This window comes from Scophthalmus maximus, chromosome 8 (assembly GCF_022379125.1).
Source record: "Scophthalmus maximus strain ysfricsl-2021 chromosome 8, ASM2237912v1, whole genome shotgun sequence".
In the NCBI taxonomy this organism is placed as follows: domain Eukaryota; kingdom Metazoa; phylum Chordata; class Actinopteri; order Pleuronectiformes; family Scophthalmidae; genus Scophthalmus; species Scophthalmus maximus.
The window spans coordinates 16,085,948-16,105,054 of record NC_061522.1 but is presented as its reverse complement, the minus strand read 5'-3'; the positions used below and the strand labels follow the sequence as shown (position 1 = coordinate 16,105,054).

At 41.8% G+C, this 19,107-nt stretch overlaps 2 protein-coding genes across 3 annotated transcripts; both read right to left on the bottom strand.

The window, feature by feature from the left end:
* Window positions 1-148: 148 nt before the first annotated feature.
* xpa (xeroderma pigmentosum, complementation group A) lies at window positions 149-3,024 on the bottom strand. The gene is made up of 5 exons (XM_035636539.2): window positions 2,604-3,024; window positions 2,032-2,137; window positions 1,731-1,896; window positions 1,436-1,553; window positions 149-1,343 (listed from the first exon to the last, which is right to left on the bottom strand). The coding sequence occupies exons 1-5, from the start codon at window positions 2,884-2,886 to the stop codon at window positions 1,189-1,191; spliced, it is 828 nt and encodes a 275-aa protein (XP_035492432.1). The 5' UTR covers window positions 2,887-3,024; the 3' UTR covers window positions 149-1,188.
* Window positions 3,025-4,045: 1,021 nt separating this feature from the next.
* On the bottom strand, window positions 4,046-18,850 carry LOC118313163 (sodium/potassium/calcium exchanger 2). 2 transcript variants are annotated; one of them, XM_035638480.2, is made up of 11 exons: window positions 18,675-18,850; window positions 16,084-17,214; window positions 10,165-10,200; window positions 9,784-9,901; window positions 9,390-9,473; window positions 8,709-8,741; window positions 8,516-8,595; window positions 8,166-8,303; window positions 7,937-8,026; window positions 6,984-7,150; window positions 4,046-6,873 (listed from the first exon to the last, which is right to left on the bottom strand). In XM_035638480.2, the coding sequence occupies exons 2-11, from the start codon at window positions 16,999-17,001 to the stop codon at window positions 6,624-6,626; spliced, it is 1,914 nt and encodes a 637-aa protein (XP_035494373.1). In that variant the 5' UTR covers window positions 17,002-17,214; window positions 18,675-18,850; the 3' UTR covers window positions 4,046-6,623. The 2 variants fall into 2 exon arrangements, with proteins under 2 accessions (XP_035494373.1, XP_035494374.1); XM_035638481.2 differs by having other exon boundaries at window positions 9,790-9,901.
* Between the last annotated feature and the right edge of the window lie 257 nt (window positions 18,851-19,107).

The following is a 19,107-nucleotide window of genomic DNA, read 5'->3' as shown; positions in this document are numbered from 1 at the left end:
TAATTGCAGAAACAATCAACCAAAAGAAAAAAAGCCCCTTCTTAGCTTTGACTGAAAGAGTTTGAAAATAAAAACATAAACAGGGTACTTGAAAATGGAAATTCTCTAAAAACGCCTGAACTCACAAGAGGTCGACTCCACAAATATAAAACCGAGAAATTCAAGAGCAAATCCCTGAATTGATTTATTCAACAAAATCTGTTTGAAGATAAGAATTCAAATGCAAACCTCACCAGGATTAGGAATACATTTTTACATCAATACGTTACTATAAAAAACGGAGCACCAACGCGTTGTCTGGCTGACCACAGGTCAAAACAGCACATTTCTAACTTTAACTAGTGGTTCTAAGGCAAAACTTCATGGTTTCCCCTTTTTCAAAAACATTGGTACAAACATACCAATAAACACTAACCTGTTGTTTTTTTGCATTTCATAAATTTTAGATTTTAACTCGAATTAGCTTTCAGGTGATAACTTTTACATTATGTAAAAACAAAGATATAAACAGAAAACCGTCTGAAATAGTGTAATATCACATAACCATTTCCCAGCAACTTCAGACCAGACAAATGTCTATGAACTAGAGCCAGACCGATATGGATTTCTGGGAGCCGATGCCGATATCGATATTTGGGAGTACCATATAATTTAATTTAATTTTTAAGATGTTATCAAACCTTTATGACAAAGACATGTAATTGAGGCTTGATATTTTAGTTTAACCATAAATTTTATCATGAACAACTATGAATGGAGAATACAAATACATCCAAATACATAGAACTTATAACAAACATCTATTTTACATAAAATGGAAAACATAAATGCACATTTAAAGGCTCAAATCAGTTGGCCGATAATATCGGACGGGCTCTTAAAATATCGTCCGATACCGATATGTCTGTAAGGCTAATATCGGCCGATATTAGCGGCCAATCGATATATCGGTCGGGCTCTACTATGAATCACTACATCTTTATCCAATGATGGATGATGGCAGAATGTCTGTATTGCATGATGAGAGGCAAGATGGCACATTTTATTAATGAGCAAGGAAAATAAATAACCAAGAATAATACTGGAGGTAGAAATGGTTTGTGAGAGGCATGGTTCCCCACAGAAGCACCAAATATATTCTCAGTGTGTGTGTGTGTGTGTGTGTGTGTGTGTGTGTGTGCGTGCCTTCTACATCTTCTCGTAGGTGAGTTCATGTCCGCAGGTGGTGCAGGTTTTCTTGTAGAGGTCCTCCTCTGGATCCACCACCTCCTCCGGTCCGTACTGATGTTGGTGAACGCTGGTGTCTTTTGTCCACATGCTGCTCCTGACTGCCCTCCGCAGCTCTGACACACACACACACACACGTTAATATTCAAACAACAAACAGTGTAACCAAGTTATCATTTGGGAGTTCTGTCTCGAACAGGAAACCGACCTTTGACCTTCTTGTTGAAGCGTTTTTGTTTCTGCGTCTCTTTGTTCTCTTCCCTCGTCTCCCTGGCCTCCTCCAGAGCCTCCTCCGAACCCCACACCTCCATACATCTTTTCTCCACCTGGTGTGTACACAAACGTGTATAAATACATACAGACACATTAAGGCACAGTTGGGACAAGAAAACCTCAGAGAACAATGAGAGAATCGATTTTTGACTATTTAGTCAAACAGTCTAAAAAAAAAGAGGGGAAGAGGAAAAAAACAGTCAGACAGACAGACAGAGAGATTTAGGCACCTGTAGTTTGAGGTAGAGCTTCATATCTCCCCAGCGTGGGTTGTGAGGGTTTTTCTTCAGCGTAAACCTGAGTGGAGGCTCTCGCTTGTCCAGGTCACAGTCCTTCAGCAGGTAGTGCTGCTTGGCTTCAGTTCTGGAGATGAGCTTGTGCTTCTCCTCGTTGTCTCTGAAGAGAGAAGGATGTTAACACTCTAAGTGACTGTGTACATTCAGTCTTGTATTATACCAAAAAATACTGATTCAAGACAGTTGCAATCCTCCTTTAAAGTGAGTGTGTGTGTGTGTGTGTGTGTGTGTGTACCTGCACGTGTCACACACAGACAGGTCAAAGCTGTTGCTGAGGTATGAGTCCATAAAGGGTTTTTGACAGTCATCGCACACCAGGTAGTCCAGCTCGATCACTGGAGCTGGAAACAACAAAATACACATACACACACACACACACACACACACACACACACACACACAGTGTGAAACAGTAATGTTTCAGTCAGCACACATGAAAATATTGTGTGTATACACACACACACACACACACACACACACAATAAGGTTTCAGTCAGCACACGTAAAAATATTGTACACACACACACAAAAACACACACAGTAAGTTTTCAGTCAGCACACATAAAAATATTGTGTACACACACACACAGACACACACACACACACACACACTCTCTCTCTCTCTCTCTCTCTCTCTCTCTCTCTCTCTCTCTCTCTCTCTCTCTCTCTCTCTCTCTCTATCTCTCTCTCTCTCTCACACACTCTCACACACAAACACAAACACACACAGTAATGTTTCAGTCAGTACACATGCAAATATTGTGTGCGCGCGCACACACACACACACACACACACACACACACACACCTGGCTGGTGCACCACCTTCCTGGCCCTTTGCTCTTCCTCTCCGTCCTCCTCCTCCTCGATGAAGAAGCCGGCGCCGGAGTCGATGGTCCTGGAGACTTTGGCCGAGGTCGCCCCCTCCGCGGCGGACGAAGGGCGGCTCGCTAACCGGGCTTGCCGCAGCATCAACGCTCGCTGCCGGTTCCTCTCGATTTTAGCGCGCATAGCTGCAGAGAGCTCGGGTTTAGGACTCCGCTCCGGGTCCAGACCAGCCGCGTCCACGACCTCTGACTCCGAGGGATCCATGTTGTGTCCTCAGACAGCGATCACCGCATGGTAATGGATGAAATGACTACAGACAACCGAGTCCCATCGTTGTTACAAGTGTGGCTCCAAAACAAAGTGGCAGCGACATTGTTTCCGGTTGCTTCTCTTTCTTCTGTTTTATTTTTAAATTTTAGGCGCATTACCGCCCCCTAGGCTCATTACCGCCCCCTAGGCTCATTACCGCCCCTTACCGCCCCCTAGGCTCATTACCGCCCCCTAGGCTCATTACCGCCCCTTAGCGCCCCCTAGGCTCATTACCGCCCCCTAGGCGCATTACCACCACTGTGGCGCTACATTTGTGTTGTGGTTTACAACATAATAAGTCTGCTGCGTCTGCCACTTGTAAAGTTCATCATAGTTTTTGGTCGCTGCACTAGTCCACTCCAACCACAAAGATCGAAAGGAATTTTATTATAAGTGATAAGGTGATCAAGCCATAGCTCTAGTGTTTTGCTTGCATTCCTGAAAAGTTATAGCCTACTCTTGTGTGTTGTTTTTACTCAATGTCTCTGAATGACTATAAGTGGTTGGACACTAAGGGTGTGACTCTGAGTTCTAGTGACATCATTTTTTAGAGCTGGAGTCAAGTTCATCATACCTCCAGGTTTGTAGTTGTGCCCCCTCATGTTCTCCATATCATATTACTGTTCAGTTTGTTTTCAACTGACTCTCAACTGACTACTTAGACATGATCTGACTTCCACATCACCAAAAATGAATACATTGTCTGCAACAACTAAAACTGAAATGTTCATCTCCCACCAACATGACCTCATTTGAAGGCAGCAATCGTCTCTTTGGCTTGTTGGCTGGCAGACACTCACGGTGTAGAAGGCGAATATATTAAGTTGGCAGTGAACAGAAACGCGGAAGGAAAGAAGGAAAGGTGAGCGTGTCATTAGTTGTCCTCGAGCGTCCAGTGAGTCCCTTGTTGCATCATGTTGATCATGGCAATAGTTACATAACAATAATGCCTTAGTGGCCCAAGATCCGCAGCCATACAGCAAATGTGTGACTCGCAATCTTTCAATCAACCCTTGGCTGTGATTTGCAAACATTCTGTAATTCAATGAATTTGATCACATCATTCATTTACATGTGGCCTGTTTCTGACCATCAACTCAAAACACCAGATATAAAAATTTGACTTTGGATTTATTTGATCGTATAACACTTTATACACAGTGGAATGATAAATGGGTTTTTTTTACAGTATAATACATGATTCAAGTAGTACATAGTAGTGATTCCATGCTTGCATAACATATATGGGAAATACAAAAGCATTTGACCATTTGTCAAGGTATTCTAAACTGGTCTACTTATAGATATTTCTAAATGCATTCTCTCATACTCACATTTCTCACATTCAGAAGATGCATCGAACCAAGAAAGATTTAGAAATGTTACTGCATAAACAAACTAAATAAGATGCTGGATTCTGAGATTGTGAAATTGTGTTGAGCTTTGTAAACTATGTGCTGACTATCATTACATACAGGAGCTTATGTACGGTTTTGCATTACAGTTTACAAATCGTTTATACACAAAACACACATGTTTAATATTGTGAAATTGGGAATAGGTGGGGTCAATCTTATGGACAAACGTATATAAATATATTAATTTGGACAAAATATGTTGCAGTTTATTAAAACATGAAAATAGAAACCAGTATTACCAAAAGAAATCAAACAAAGAGTGATGTTGCTCGGACAGTATACACATAATTTATTGGGCAATTCTTCGGGACTGATATGGAGCACGTTCAATATTGCTGGGATATTAAATTGTCACCTTAATTTGACTCCAATTTATGTAGTTGGCAAAGAACGCATTGACGTAAGGAAAATGAAAAATACATTTCTAGTTATTCACTAGAGGATCACATCTACGGATGCAAGGACAAAGTATGTTAGGAGCTCTGAAAGTTATCAGATTATTCATGCTGTTTGAGATAGTTCCAGATGGTTAAATAAATGTTTTAGGACTGTTGTAGTGTGTATGTGGGCAGTCAGGCAGTTCGACTTGAAACAGGTGGTTCAAATTTGTTGTTGGGTCACTAATATGTCTTTCTTCCACCTTTTTTACAGGCAGTTTGACTTTTCTCATCAATGATCAATGTTCCCCCCAAAAGAAAACAACCTAAATGCGAACACTGCTTAAGAAAATATTAAAATGCAGTAACAGTAAGTGTCATAATCTCCTCAACAGTGCTTTTATTTTTGGAATGGATATATTGGCCTACTTGATGTTGGGTGAAACAATTAAGTCTAAGATTTCCCACTGTACATCATAAACTGAACACAGGAATGTAGTGTGAGAACATCACAATGATGGCCCCACATGGCCTTTTTTACTTTGTCAAATCAAAAAGGCCAACGGCAGTGGAAAAACATGCCAGACCAAAAATATTGCTATCGTTTTCATATATATGTGAGCGTGTGTTATACAGTACATGGCATGAGGAGTGTTACATCCAAACATCATAGTAACCCGGTGATACCTGTTGATACTGAACACTCCTTTTCATAAATATATACATTTAAACAGAAAAAGTATAATACAGCACAGAACACTAATCCTTAGTCCACCCCTTGTTGTCCCGACTGCACCCCGTCACCTAGCGGATGCAAATGTGGCGCTGACATCTCCCCCCCCCCCCCCCACTATAGGGGCATTTCCATGCACCAAAATTGTCCAGTTTTAGTCGGGATAATCAAGTAATCTCTCACTCTAAAGCGGTGCATGTAAAGGCAGACAGCAAAAAGAGGGGAAGAGGAAAAAATTACATTTGCATGCTTATTATATGAAAACTCAAACAAGATTGTTGGGATAAAGCAGAAATACTGAGCATGATAAAAAACCCTGGCCAGTTTAGTTTTGGTCCACGTAATTTCTGTTCACTCTATTGTAACTAGAACTTAATGTGTTCTATTATGCATATTCATGCATTGGAAATAAAGTAAAAATAACCACCAAATATGACCTGAAATGCAATTCACTGTATTTGAAAACATACACAAAGCAGTGACACTGGATATTTCTCTTGTGCCGTACATGTGGTGGGAGGGACACGATGACAAAATATAGGTCTGTTAAGCAGCTTTCACAAAAAAGAGTCTCTTGTAACCCCCCAAATTCACTTTAGATGCAAGGCTAATTAACAAGGCTGCTAGCATGAGTAGTGGAGGTACGTCTTACACTGCCACACGGTTTCAAAGAAAGAAAAAAGAAGAAAATATCTGATGCTCTTAGATTAAAATTTCCATCCTGAGTGGTGTCCCAATCACTTATCCGTCAGTTGCTGGATGTAGTCACATGGTTCAAGGTGAGGGGAGTCTCGCCTATTGGGCGGCATCAGTCCATAAACCAAGGACTGGCTTGTCTTCTGCCACTTCAGGAAGGCAGTGATGCACCAGTCGTGAAAGACACCTGAAACAACCCCTGTACATTTATGTGTTTGCTGCTTCATTTGTGTGTGTGCAGGAACAGCTTGACACTCCTGTGTCTGTGGATGTGTGTGCGAGTGTGTGTGTGTGTGTGTGTGTGTGTGTGTGCGTGTGCGTGTGCGTGTGGGTGTGTCTGAGTATGCAGTCTTCTACTGTGTGTATATGTGAGACAGATAGGAGGTTGTGTCGATCCCATAGTAAATTATGGTGCACATGAGCACATTCATATTTCATTTCAGCGTTCTGAGAATCAGTTGCTCTCTCTCAGATGGAGACAGGACAGGTAATGACTTTGTCCTCCAGCATGACACTGACGATGAGGAACACGAAGTAGAGCAGGAACATGAGAAAGCCCAGAAACTTGCTCATCCTCCACTTGCAAGCGGCAATGGACATGATGACGAAGAGGAGCATGAGGAAGAGGAGGACGATCGCGCAGAACAAGCCGTTGCTGCTCACCTCTACTGGCTTGAAGTCGTTGATGATGTTGTAGATGAGCCAGGGGAGCGGCAGACTGGAGGGAGGATGAAGCACAAGTGGAGAAGGGTTATCATTTATGAATGGATGTTGAACTGTCCCTAATACACAGCAGTTAAAGTCGATGTATTCCTTTGCTGGCCTCACCCCACAGTGATATCAAAGATGTTGGAGCCCACAGAGCTGGACACGGCCATGTCGCCGAGGCCTTTTCTCGCTACTATTACACTGGTGATCAGGTCCGGGATCGAGGTGCCCGCTGCTAATATGGTCAGACCCATGATCTCCTCTGTGATCCAGAATGTTTCTCCAACCTGAGGGGAGGAGCACATTCTTCATACATTGCTTCTCGTTGCAACTGCAGAGTTTGGCTTTGAAAAGTTTTGCTCAGGAATTCTTTTAAAAAATGGGCTTTATATGTTGAGGAATAACTTGGGATGGAGAGATGTATGGTATATGGTGTGATGAATCTACTTGTGACCAACACCCGTGATGAGTGCTATGGTGTTATTATGATAATGCCAGGCATAATCAAAGCTGCACAGCTTGTGGGGAAATTATATTGTCATCACAAATTGCTGATAGAAACAGGTTTATTAGCCTTTGTGTAGTTATTTTGTATTGGTATTGTTTTACTGCATTTATCATTATGTGGACTGGAAATGACCAAAAAAAAAAGGCGCTTCCTCAGTGACCTTGTGCACACACAAGCCCCTGCTTCAGGCCTGCACTGTTAAAATAGAGCACTACAGGTTGACCTGGCTGTGGATCAAGGCAGATTAGTCGGGATTAGCTGTCGTAACACGTTTAACACCTCGACTTCTGCACTTTGATACAAAGATGCTTCAGAAACAGAAGGAAATCAAACTAAACAGAACAGTAAAGACAGCTGGGTTGGTGTAAGAAGCAAAATATGACATAATTTGTCCCCAAAAATTGTGGGACAAATAAAGAAATATCTTATCTTTTTAAAAGGCAAATACATTTTCAAGTTCAACTGTCACAGGCATCTTTGGATATGTGTTGCATGTGTGTGTGTGTGTGTGTGCGTGCGTGTGTGTGTGTGTGTGTGTGTGTGTGTGTGTATGTGTGCTTTGTACCTGGTGAGCCCACCACACCATCAAGTAGGAGAAGAAAGCAATCCAACTAATGGCGCCAAGGAAAGTGACGGGGAAGAACCTTGCTGAGCTCTGGAAATAAATAAACACTCATTAAATGAACAGCTGCCTCGCCAAAAACATGATATTCCGGATTTATTGCTTATGGGATGCTAAATATTGTTCACATATAATGGAGTATTTGTGTGTGTGTGTGTGTGTGTGTTGTCACCTCTCTCCTGACATCGGGCAGTGTGAGCCACAGTGGAAAGACAATCGGCAGGATGATAAGGTAGATGAGCCTTTTCCTGGCGGTGTCGGGCCAGGCCAGGCTCAGAGGCTGGTCTTCATCCTCCTCTTCTTCACCACCCTGAGGAAGAGTTCATAAATGATACTGTGCATATCAACTCTTATACATTTTTAGTGTTGGTAAACCTATTACTGAGTTGAAGCAACCGATTCTGTATTTTTTTATTGTACAATGAACTTAGGGTGTATATATTTGTGGTGCTTTTATATTCGATTGGGCCATATAAGAATAAATAGTTCAAAAGGACCTGGAACATAAACTTGGAGCCATACCTCGTCTCCTCCTATAACACCATTCATGGGAGGCGTGACTTCCACTGCAACGTTTGAACTGTTGGGGATGTTTTTATCAGCTAGAGGAAAGAAAAAGATGGAAGCGTTTCAGTGACTCTCATGAGAACAGTATTAAATTGTAAATTAAAAATGGTTCTCTAACGACATTGAGAGAAAAGATGAAACTCATTACAATTCCTTGAAGGTTGTGCCTGGGACAGGGGTCCTATGTTGAGAAACACAAAAATGCTTGTTCATTTTCCCAGCTCGTCCTCAAAAGTGCAACATCATATCGAAGCTCCTTCATGCCTCGTGAAAACTGATCAAATGACACGTCTGCTGCCAGATCAGTCAGTCAGCAGATAAACAAATTGACAAATGTCCAATGACAGAATGCTGGATACAGATGGGAAGACGAATTTCTGTGAGCAAATAATAAGAAATAAAATAACTCTGACTCCCAAAAGACTGATCCTTTTGCAATTGTGCTCACTTTTGATTGTAAAAAAAACGTCTTATTAAAAATATCACAGATGTGTATTTATGCAATCATGACCTAGGGAGGTAAGTGATAACTTCACTCAGCTTCGACAACATCTGGAAAATAATAGTTTTTAAATAACAAGGGGCAAATCTACAAATACATACAAAAGTGTAACTTGAGATTTATTTCACAGTTGTATTAATTAATGATCTTGTTATTCTAAAAACTTCCCATTGTTCATCGATTCAAATGTGATGCACACGCTGTTGACTGATTTGTGTGCCATTAAACCACAGTTAATAAAGATTTGATAATTGATTTGTCACTTGATTTGTCAGTCGATTATTTAGTGAGACAATGGGGGTTCCGTATATCATTACTGTTACCCACCTACACCGTTGGCATTGGCAGAGTCTTCTTTACACTTCTGCTTGGCCATTTTGTGAAGGATCGATGCCTTCTCTTTGAAACGCCCTGAAACAGAGGGAGAAGACGTATTGATTACCGAATGTCTGGTCTGTGCGATGGGGACAGCAGATATTGAGACAGAGCAGTGGAACATGGTTTGATGAAGGATTATACTCACCTCGTTCTGTAGTAATTCAACGTTACAAAAATCTTCCAAAATCCACTATCAAAACGATATAAGAACTTTACATTTATCACATCTTAAATATAATACATTTTTGTGCTTATTTTGCCAGACATCTTGCATTAGTGATCGTGTTTCATTTAAGTGTGTTTGTATGTTATGTGTGTGTGTGTTTTGCTTTTTTTTCCTTACCCATACCTTCATCACTCAGGGGGTCGAGCGTGTGTATCATGAGTTGGAAGATGCTGTTTCTCATCAGCGAGTTGTGCAGAGAAGCACAGCTGCCCTCTCTCTGCAGCCTGGGCTTTGCCTGGGAAAATATCAAAAGGGTTTTTTGAAAGCGAATATGAAAATGTAGATTCATACCCATTCCACATCCTAGTATTATTACCTTTCATGAAAGTCCGCAAAAAGGGAAGGAGAAAAGAATTGACAGAGGTTGTTTGAATTCTAACCTCTACCCAGTCAGGAACTTAAATCGCTCTGTAAACTGGTTCATGCAGTACAACTACTTTTCTATAAAATGTGTGCTACACACTGGATGATAAGTTAACACACTCAAAACAAACTTACCATCAGCTTGTTCTCGTCATCTCCGGGTGCATTTACCTTCAGGGAAAAACACAGAAGAAAAAAATCAATTACTGTAAAAACAAAAACAAATTAAGGTATTTAAAGACAGTCGGTGGACAAAGTAACAGAAGAATATGTGCTATAATCAATCCCCGGCATTAGGACTGCACAAAGTGCAAATCTTTTCAATACTAGCTTTGCAGATTGTATGTTGCTGTTTGATTTCAGTTGCAGTACTACGACATAAGGATGAGAAATAAGTGAAATAATCAGTCAATGCAGCTCAAGAGGGACTCACGACATACAGCCACAAAGCAATGATTCATATTTTAGTAGATTAGCTCACTACCACACAATAAAACCAAACGTTTAAGCATCTGAGTGATTTAAAGTGGGGGGAAATAAGGTAAAATGAAAAGGATGTGAGACTGTCCGGATAAATATTAGCAACAGAAACTGCAAACCAGGAGGAGCACAGAAGGTAGAGTTGAATATAACGTGTAACAATGTCTTTTTTTTCTTTCACGTATATGGTTTTTCGACCTGATCAGTATGTTGACGGCACAAAGAGGTGAGGACAGGTACGAAAGAGGACATGAGCCTTGTTCAACCAACAATGTGACAATAAAAAGTGTAGGAAACAACTTTAACAACTGATCCAAGACAGATCCAATATTCTCTTTTTGTGAGATACACAAACACAAACACAAACACACACACACACACACACACACACACACACACACACACACACTGGCCACTGGCCGAGTCAGACAGAGACTGTGGTGTGGGTGGGTGAAAAACACGGGGGTGGTGATGTCAGCAGTGGGGAGGTTTCGGTGTGGGAATCAGGGATGTGGAAATATTCGAGACAATAGATGGGGCAGCAGAGTTTTGTGAGTAGATGCCGTGTTGTGTTACTGTAATGTAATGTACCCCTCCTACACCATATCATAGGAGAGCGAGTATCCAGCCACGGTTTCGTCGCTGACACATTTTTCTTGATTGAGTTGGAGGAGATAATCCCTTTAGCTTGATTCTGACGAGACACCTGCTGCTGTTATGGCACAGCTAAAGCCAGTGTTCTCTCTTTGTATTCATAGGGATAACACTCCTATAGCACGGGTTCTTCTTGCTGCAAGTTGATCACTCTATAGACTCATCAAACTGAGCTGAAACAATCTGCACTGAGAGCTGATTTTCTCTGGTTCTGTTTTTTTTATGCAATATCTAACATTTTAATTGAATAAAACGAACAGAAATATGTTGATAAGAAGGAAAAAGAAGCAGTGGACACTTGTTTGTGTCGCCCATGTGATTGCTGAGCAGCAGCACGGCCCCTGCTGTTATAAAAGAGGGCAGCTTGGCATTAGCTCATGTTGTCTGGGGGGAATCTGCTGCGACTCCGACTCGCATTTAGTAAGCATTTGGCATTGAGGGCATTTTCATGTCATCAGCCTTCTTCTCACTATACGTACAGAATCAAGTGGGATATATTTGGCACACGGAAATCATACTCAATTTACTTCTTTTTTCGTATGCCACGCTCATTTCCACTCCAATACATCTGTGAGTGGAGCTGTGGCCTATGCTCGGGTTTCACTGATCTCCAAAAACTCTGTCTCAGCACCCATAAACATCCTCCAACACCATTTTGTTTTTGTCCGTCATTCCGGCAGGTTGCAACAACAGATTCAAAAGTACGTAAAACTAATCTGTCACTGCTGGAGCAGCAGAAACGTAATGAGAGCTGTTACCGAATGAGATAATCCACAGTGACGTGGACTCGTACAAAACATCTGACATTGATCTAAATTCACTTGTTAAAAATGTCAATTTAAAAAAGATAGATAGATAAATAGATAGATAGATAGATAGATAGATAGATAGATAGATAGATGGATAGATAGATAGATGGATAGATAGATAGATAGATAGATAGATAGATGGATAGATAGATAGATAGATAGATAGATAGATAGAATAGTCAAAAATATTCTCTTGTACATGTGGGACATGGTTTTTATTTCAAAATCTAGAAATCTAGAATTTGTGTTAACTCCCAGAAGTCTGGCCCCTCGGTCCAGACGAAAAGCTACAGACACTGAAGTCCTGAGGTGAATTCAAACACATCCACATTTCTTTTCCTTCCTCCTTTGTTCTCTCTCTCTCTCTCTCTCTCTCTCTCTCTCTCTCTCTCTCTCTCTCTCTCTCCCTCTCCCCAGTGTCCACCTGACCGTCCGTGCTGTGGGACTTAAGTCAGGATTAATCGGCAGAGATCATCACTTTTAGACCGGCTATTTTCAAGTCTGCGTGTGAAGTCCTGGAGCAACTTTCCCAGGTCACGGGCTGTCAAACAAATGCTGCCACACTCATCTGGCATCTCATCTCCGCCCAAACACCTGTTTATCATGACTCACATTTCCTCGAGTTACAGACTTTGAGGTCAGCAGATTTGTGATAAAGATCACAGTAAAGCAAACAGCAAGTGTGAATCAACAAGTTAACCTCTGTGCTGACCCCAGAACAGAATCAAGTGTACAATTCTGAATGAAATATGCTTTTGTCACTTCAGCTGCAATATGTTGAAAGACTGCTTCAAAAAGAACTCATGAATATCATGTCAACGACAATGCCAAGACTTCTTCTGTTTAGCCAACTCTGCTGGCTTTGTGATTCATGCAGGGGAGACATTTATGATTGCAACAAGAATATACATAGAATATACAATATAGCAGAGAAGCAGAGTGACAGTGTGCTGGGCTGTGTGCTTGCTGTCGTCACTGCAGGTAAGCACTTGATAAGGGGATCAGAGTGGATTGGCATCTTTAGTGCCATCAGCAAACAAACCAGACGATTTTCTCTCTCTCTTTCTCTCCCTCCTTCGAAATATTCACTGTATGCTTCATATATAATACACGAAACCTCCTGAAACCTCCTAAATGATGCACAAAAATAAAAACCACACCATGTTATGAGCATGACAGCGGCTGACAAAGGAGCAATCAACTATTCCGCTCGGTGATCTGCTGATTCCTGCTCCCCCAAGGAGCATCTGACTATTATTAGCGACTCTAATGGGATTGGAGAGCATTAACCCTGGGGATTATTTAGCAGCTATACCGACACATGAGGGCAAAGCGGGTGGACATCAAGTGCTGGACGACCAAAAGGGAAAAGCTGTTCTTGTGCTGAGGGGAGGCGGCGCGAAGAACAGCTGATTCCCAGAAGGGCACAAGTGTCAAACAGAGCTTCTGCAACAGCTCTGACACTTATAGAGGTTGATGACCGAATAAATGTATGTAACTTGGCTCAAAGTGAAGAGACACCACACAGTTCAGATGTAAAGTTGATCTGAATAAAGTAAACAGAATGAAATCATCTTCAAATTAATCTACCTGCAGATAGAGGATGAAACTGGGACCAACTAAACTAGCTGTTACCAATCTGAAATTAGTAAACAATGGAAAAAGGGAGGCGAGACAGAGGCAAAACAATTCAATAGATTTAATCTAATATTTAATATTGATTCATTTTAAGTGATGGTGATGCAGAAGCAAAGTAACTCATACTGTAAATCTAAATCTCTACATAAAATCGAGGCATGCCCCCCCCCCCTCTTGTTTACAATTACCTAATCAGATAAAGGGAGGAGCTTTAATGCAGATGATCATACTGGAGGCTGGTGACCATGAGCTCATCCTTTGCCTAAATCATCATTCTACTGGCCTTCACTATACTCTACGTTTTATAGCCCTATAATGATATAAATGTCCATAATCTGTAATTACTATTACAGGGAAAACGCAAGCATCACGTTACTGTATATGGTGATATCTGGTGATGCTTGTCTATACTAAACTATGGGCAAACTGCTCTAAGATCAGCCTACAGTTAATATTTGTCACCTGAGCGCTGTATGAGATTACAACATCAGAGAGCAACAGATCTGTCTCCAACTGCACACACAGATAGAACATACAACAGACAGAGAGACAAACCTTAAAAAAAAAGATGTGTCTTTTGCATCGAATCAGCTGCGCTTCCAAATCCGGCATCAAGCTAATCTCTAAATTACACCTTCCCATCATCTTCTCCCGGTGGACATGAAGTGATTGGTCTAGTGATTGTGAAGTGACCCATTAGTGTGTTGTCGTCAGGTCGACATCCTGTCGGCGTGAGTCACTCTGTGCAAGACCCCATCTAAAGAATAAAGCAGTTTTACCCTCCCAGAGTGACAAATTGTGATTGTTTTTGGATTCTTGAAAGTCAAAAATGGTGTCACATAGTATGTCTCTGTCCTGGGCACAGACTCACATGTGATGTTTGTGTAATGATCTGAAATAGAGGACACAAAACACTCAACCCTGCCCACTTGATCCAATGTCATTACAAAGACGAGGTGAGCTAAAGGAGGGAGCATGCTGATGGACTGTTTTCTAACTAATTTCAATTCATTCGCTTCTTCCTTTGCTTTTAGTTTGCATCCACTGGATAGAATTCATCTCCGCTCTCTCGACAATAAACGGCATGTAGGTTTCAAGATTATTAAGGTAACATTAGAATTCATTGTGGCAAGACAACAATTTGGATCCTGAAACAAATCTACAATGGAACACAACAGCAAATGTTCTTATAACATGGAAAACAAACAATGAACTTTGAATTGACTTGATCCAAGTATGGGATTTGTAATAGTGTTAAAAGGAAAGGACTGATATTTTGCAGTGTTTTTTTGAATGTTATTTTGAATGTACGTTCTACCTAGAGTACTGTGCCAAGATCAAAGATTCAATGCAGCTGAAATGTGCTTCCCTAACCCACTATCATGAATAAATTCTACAGTGGATGAATTAATGTATAACTAAGTTTACTGAAGGTTTAATGGAATCCTATGAATTTAGATTTGGGTAGTTTGAACTGTAAACTCTCGGACATAGCTCTTAGGGAAATTTTCATTAAAATTAAAAGATATGCATGATATGTGTGGCCATATATAAACACAGGCATTGTGTTGATGTAAAAACTTTAAAAACAAATTACCACATCAACTATATTCTAAAACGACATTTCTCTGTATATTAATACAGTTGAAGTTGGACTATTTTACTACCAGCTCCTGTTCTGAGAGCCTTGCCGGACTCTGGTCGAGACTCAGTAACTAAAAGCAGTGACTGAAGATGAGGTCTGTTCCTAGACTTAGTCAGCATGGAGACGCCAGTCTGGCTCTGCGTCTGGCACTCTGTGAGCGGCACAGGTGGCAGGTTAAGACAAATCTTTATATCCTGCCTGACAGAGCTCTGTCTGTCCAGCAACCTCTGTTTTAACACCCTCTGTGCCTCAATGTAACACCCTCTCCGATTCCCAGAACATGAGCACAGCTATTCTCAGGATGAGCGACCATGACCAGTTTTCTCTGTGATCGTATTCATTGTGAAAACCAAATGCTTTTCCACATATCAATTATCAAAGAGATGCTCCGACTTCAGCCAAAGGGCTTAAAAAATAAAACAGTTACTGTCTCATCCACATCAGAGTCAAGAGTCGCACATGTTCAAATGAAGAAAGAAAAAGAAATGGAGCTTTTATATTTTGATCTTGGTCAGATATTTTCAGCTGTTATTGAACCTCTGGATGGTTGTTTATGATGAGGATGCGACCAGTGAATGTAGGCATCAGTTGGTGAACGAGAGAATTGGGGTAAATGTATAGATGGATGAATGTAAGTAACATCTGCTGTCACCCAAGGTTTGGGTGAAAGATGGCAAAAGTAGGGTTTAGCGGAAGACATTTGGATGGATGGATGGATCAATGGATGGTTGGATGGATGGATGGATGGATGGTTGGATGGGTGGATGGATGGATGGATGGATGGATGGTTGGATGGGTGGATGGATGGATGGATGGAATCAGACTCACCTTTGGTGCATTCTCCAGCTCATCCACCCGGTTGCTGCCCAGCAGGCTCTTGATGACAAGTTCTACTTTGGCATTGAACTTCATGAACGTCACATAGCAGGAGTAGCACAGCAGCAGGCTGATACTCTCCCCCAACACGATTTGATTATCCAGAAAGAAATAGATGAGCATGAGCAAGCCAATGATATAGAACGAGACGTCTCGGAACAGAGGCCACCAGGTGAGGTTCAACACCTCTTTGGAGAAGATGGCGCACATCCCGATCACAAACAGGATGTTGAACACAGCGGAGCCCACGATGGTACCGATACCCACATTACTGTGGGAGACGAAGACTCCTATGACTGAGGTGAAGAGCTCTGGGGCTGAGCCACCTGCCGCCATGAATGTGGCTCCTGCCACGTCATCAGAGATCTCCAGCTTCTCTGTGATGACGGTGAGCGCGGGGACAAAAAACTCATCGCAGACGATGGCTAAGGCTATGAACATGTACAACATGCCAAACATATGAAACACCACATAGCCCTGACGTCTCTCTTCTATGCTGAAGAGGTCCGTTGGGTAGTCCCCATGGTTCATCTCCATCTCAGATGATCGCATGGCCACCGGTGTGTCCACTGGCGCGGCTGAGAGGTTGTGGTACTGCAGAAGAGTTCTATGGGGCACTGCGGCCTCTGCTGAGCCCTCGCCACCCGATCCCAGCTCCGAGGCCACCGCTGTGGCCAGTGACAAGGCACTCCATGAGCAGACTGTGCAGACCGCCACCAGGCTGACGATGAAGCCCAGGATTCGTCCAGGCCGCATCTTTCTCTTGACGCTCTGGTAGTGTTGCCGGGTGCAGCTGCTGTGAGGGCCCAGAAGAGCAGAGCTGGAGGAAGCCATCCTGTCTCGACTTCTCGTGGGTAGCGTGAAATCCATGGTGTTTGGCGCAAATTGTCAGGCAGAGTGGAAGCGTCTGGAGTCACGCCCCAAAGATGGGTCGGTGGTGGTGGTAGCTACGAGGGCGGGGGTTTGGCAGGCCGCGGCGGTTCACCGATTTCTTTGCATGCTGCTCCCTGGTCTAAACACAATGGAAGCGTTGCAGTCCGATCCCTGGATCTAGCCCATTCAAAGGCTTCCTCATATTACTCACTAGATGACAGAAGACAAAAAGAAATGCAAGTGTTAATGCAAGTGTGCAGTAAATCTTAATCCTCTCAACTCCTCAAATCAAACCACTTACAGGCGAACACTCACCTTGTCCGCAGTATTGGAAAGAAACAGAGTACATTCACTCCGGTACTCTCTCACGTACACATCTGAGACACTTTCATTGAACTTAAATATTAAATGTTCATTTTCTGCCACATCTCAATGGGCAGTGTTTTCCTTTCATCTAACAACTGCTGCTGGTTGTCTCATAAATTAAGGTTTTATGAATTTAAACATGATGAATATGATTTGGTCAACAGTCAAATAGATTATCCAACAGTGTGTAAAACTCCCCCTTAATCTGCTACAACACTAAAATGATGCTTACATGTTTTTTATTAGTAAAAACACGGAAAGGGACAATTGTCTATAGATACAATTGTTTTCGATACGTCAAGTTTGAAGGAAGAACTTTAACTTGTAATGGAATATTTTTACATTGTAGAATAGCTGCTTTTACTCAAGGCCCTGAATAATTGTTCCATCAATGTTTGTTAATGTACATGTGTTGTTTTTTTACATGCCTCAAAGTAAAAATATCTGCAATATCCAAATGTAACTTCAGAAAAACAAAAATATTAAACCACTATTTGAATGATTAACTTTGCTGCTTTTCTAAATAATGGTTCATGATTACTGAGCTTACATCAACTGTGACGTCTACATTTGGGTCTGCTGCTGACATGTTTTCAAGAGCGGATTTTGAGTTCAAGGCTCAGATGAATTATAATATTCAGAATATTGGGTATAGATCGACTAAACTGATGATAGAACAACAATCAAAGCTACCACAATTTATGTGTACAAAAAGTAGTTACAGCAGAAATCTATCACTTTTCTTGTAATTGGAATTTCAGTAATTCCAAATTGCTAATAGGAGTTGATAGGAGCAGTATAAATAGCGACAGGTCTGTTAAAGTGCCGCGGCCTTCTCGACATTGTGCTGAGAACCTGCAGTGAGCTCAACCTCAGGTGAAGCTTGGACATTAGTGAAAGCTCATTAGGAAGCCATTTAATCCCTGAGAAGCTATACTTAGTTTAGCCCTGTGCACTGATGCCACTGCACAAAGTCAAAAAGCTGACACCAACAAAATGAACTGAAGAACAAATTAGAAGTCTTTTTCACATCAGTCATTCAGGCATGAAGCAACTATACTGGGGACCAACTGATGAATGCTGAACCTTATTCTCACAAGTCCTGAACAATGGACATGTATAAATATGCTGTCAAACACCACTGTCGGTTATTGAAAAACCTTTCATTTTAAAGTTTCACACCCCTCTGTGCAGTAACAGTTCAAGAAACACTCTGGAATTGATGAGGACATTTAAAGCAAAGATTAACTACAGCTACACACACACACACACAAATCACACAAGCATCCTTTTTGTTCTCGTACCACTCCTGGATAGTTCCCGTTCAGCAGGACGGCCTCCAGCAGGTATTCAGGTCCACAGTCTCTGAGGGAATATTCCACTAAAACCGAATCCCAAAGGAGAAAGCTCCCGAGGGCTCGGAGTTCAGTCTGAAGGTTCCCAACAGTAAATCCCCAGTGAGATTTTCCTCCCTCAGCAGAGGTGGAGCTCCAATACATCAGATCAGAAGCCAAGGTCCAAGTACTCCTCCCTCCCTTTCTATGATCCTCCCCACGCCGTCTGCCTGTCATTTCCCACATGTCTGTAATTGGCTTTGAGTGCAACACCTGCTATGGGAGACAATCCTGCACCCTTCATTTATAGCGCCACAATAATACTGACCTGACACAAGAGTGTCTGGACCCACAGCTCAGGGGCCGCTCTTCCTCATTTTAACTAAAGTTTTCAAATGATCAA

Coding starts and splice junctions, on each gene's coding strand:
- xpa (XM_035636539.2), bottom strand. CDS start 2,886: ATGGATCCCTCGGAGTCAGAGGTCGTGGACGCGGCTGGTCTGGACCCG. Junction 2,138..2,603: donor GAAGGTGGTGCACCAGCCAG/GTGTGTGTGTGT, acceptor TGTTGTTTCCAG/CTCCAGTGATCGAGCTGGAC. Junction 1,897..2,031: donor TCTGTGTGTGACACGTGCAG/GTACACACACAC, acceptor TTCTCTCTTCAG/AGACAACGAGGAGAAGCACA.
- LOC118313163 (XM_035638480.2), bottom strand. CDS start 17,001: ATGGATTTCACGCTACCCACGAGAAGTCGAGACAGGATGGCTTCCTCC. Junction 8,596..8,708: donor GGCACAACCTTCAAGGAATT/GTAATGAGTTTC, acceptor TCTTTCCTCTAG/CTGATAAAAACATCCCCAAC. Junction 7,151..7,936: donor TGGTGTGGTGGGCTCACCAG/GTACAAAGCACA, acceptor TCCTCCCCTCAG/GTTGGAGAAACATTCTGGAT.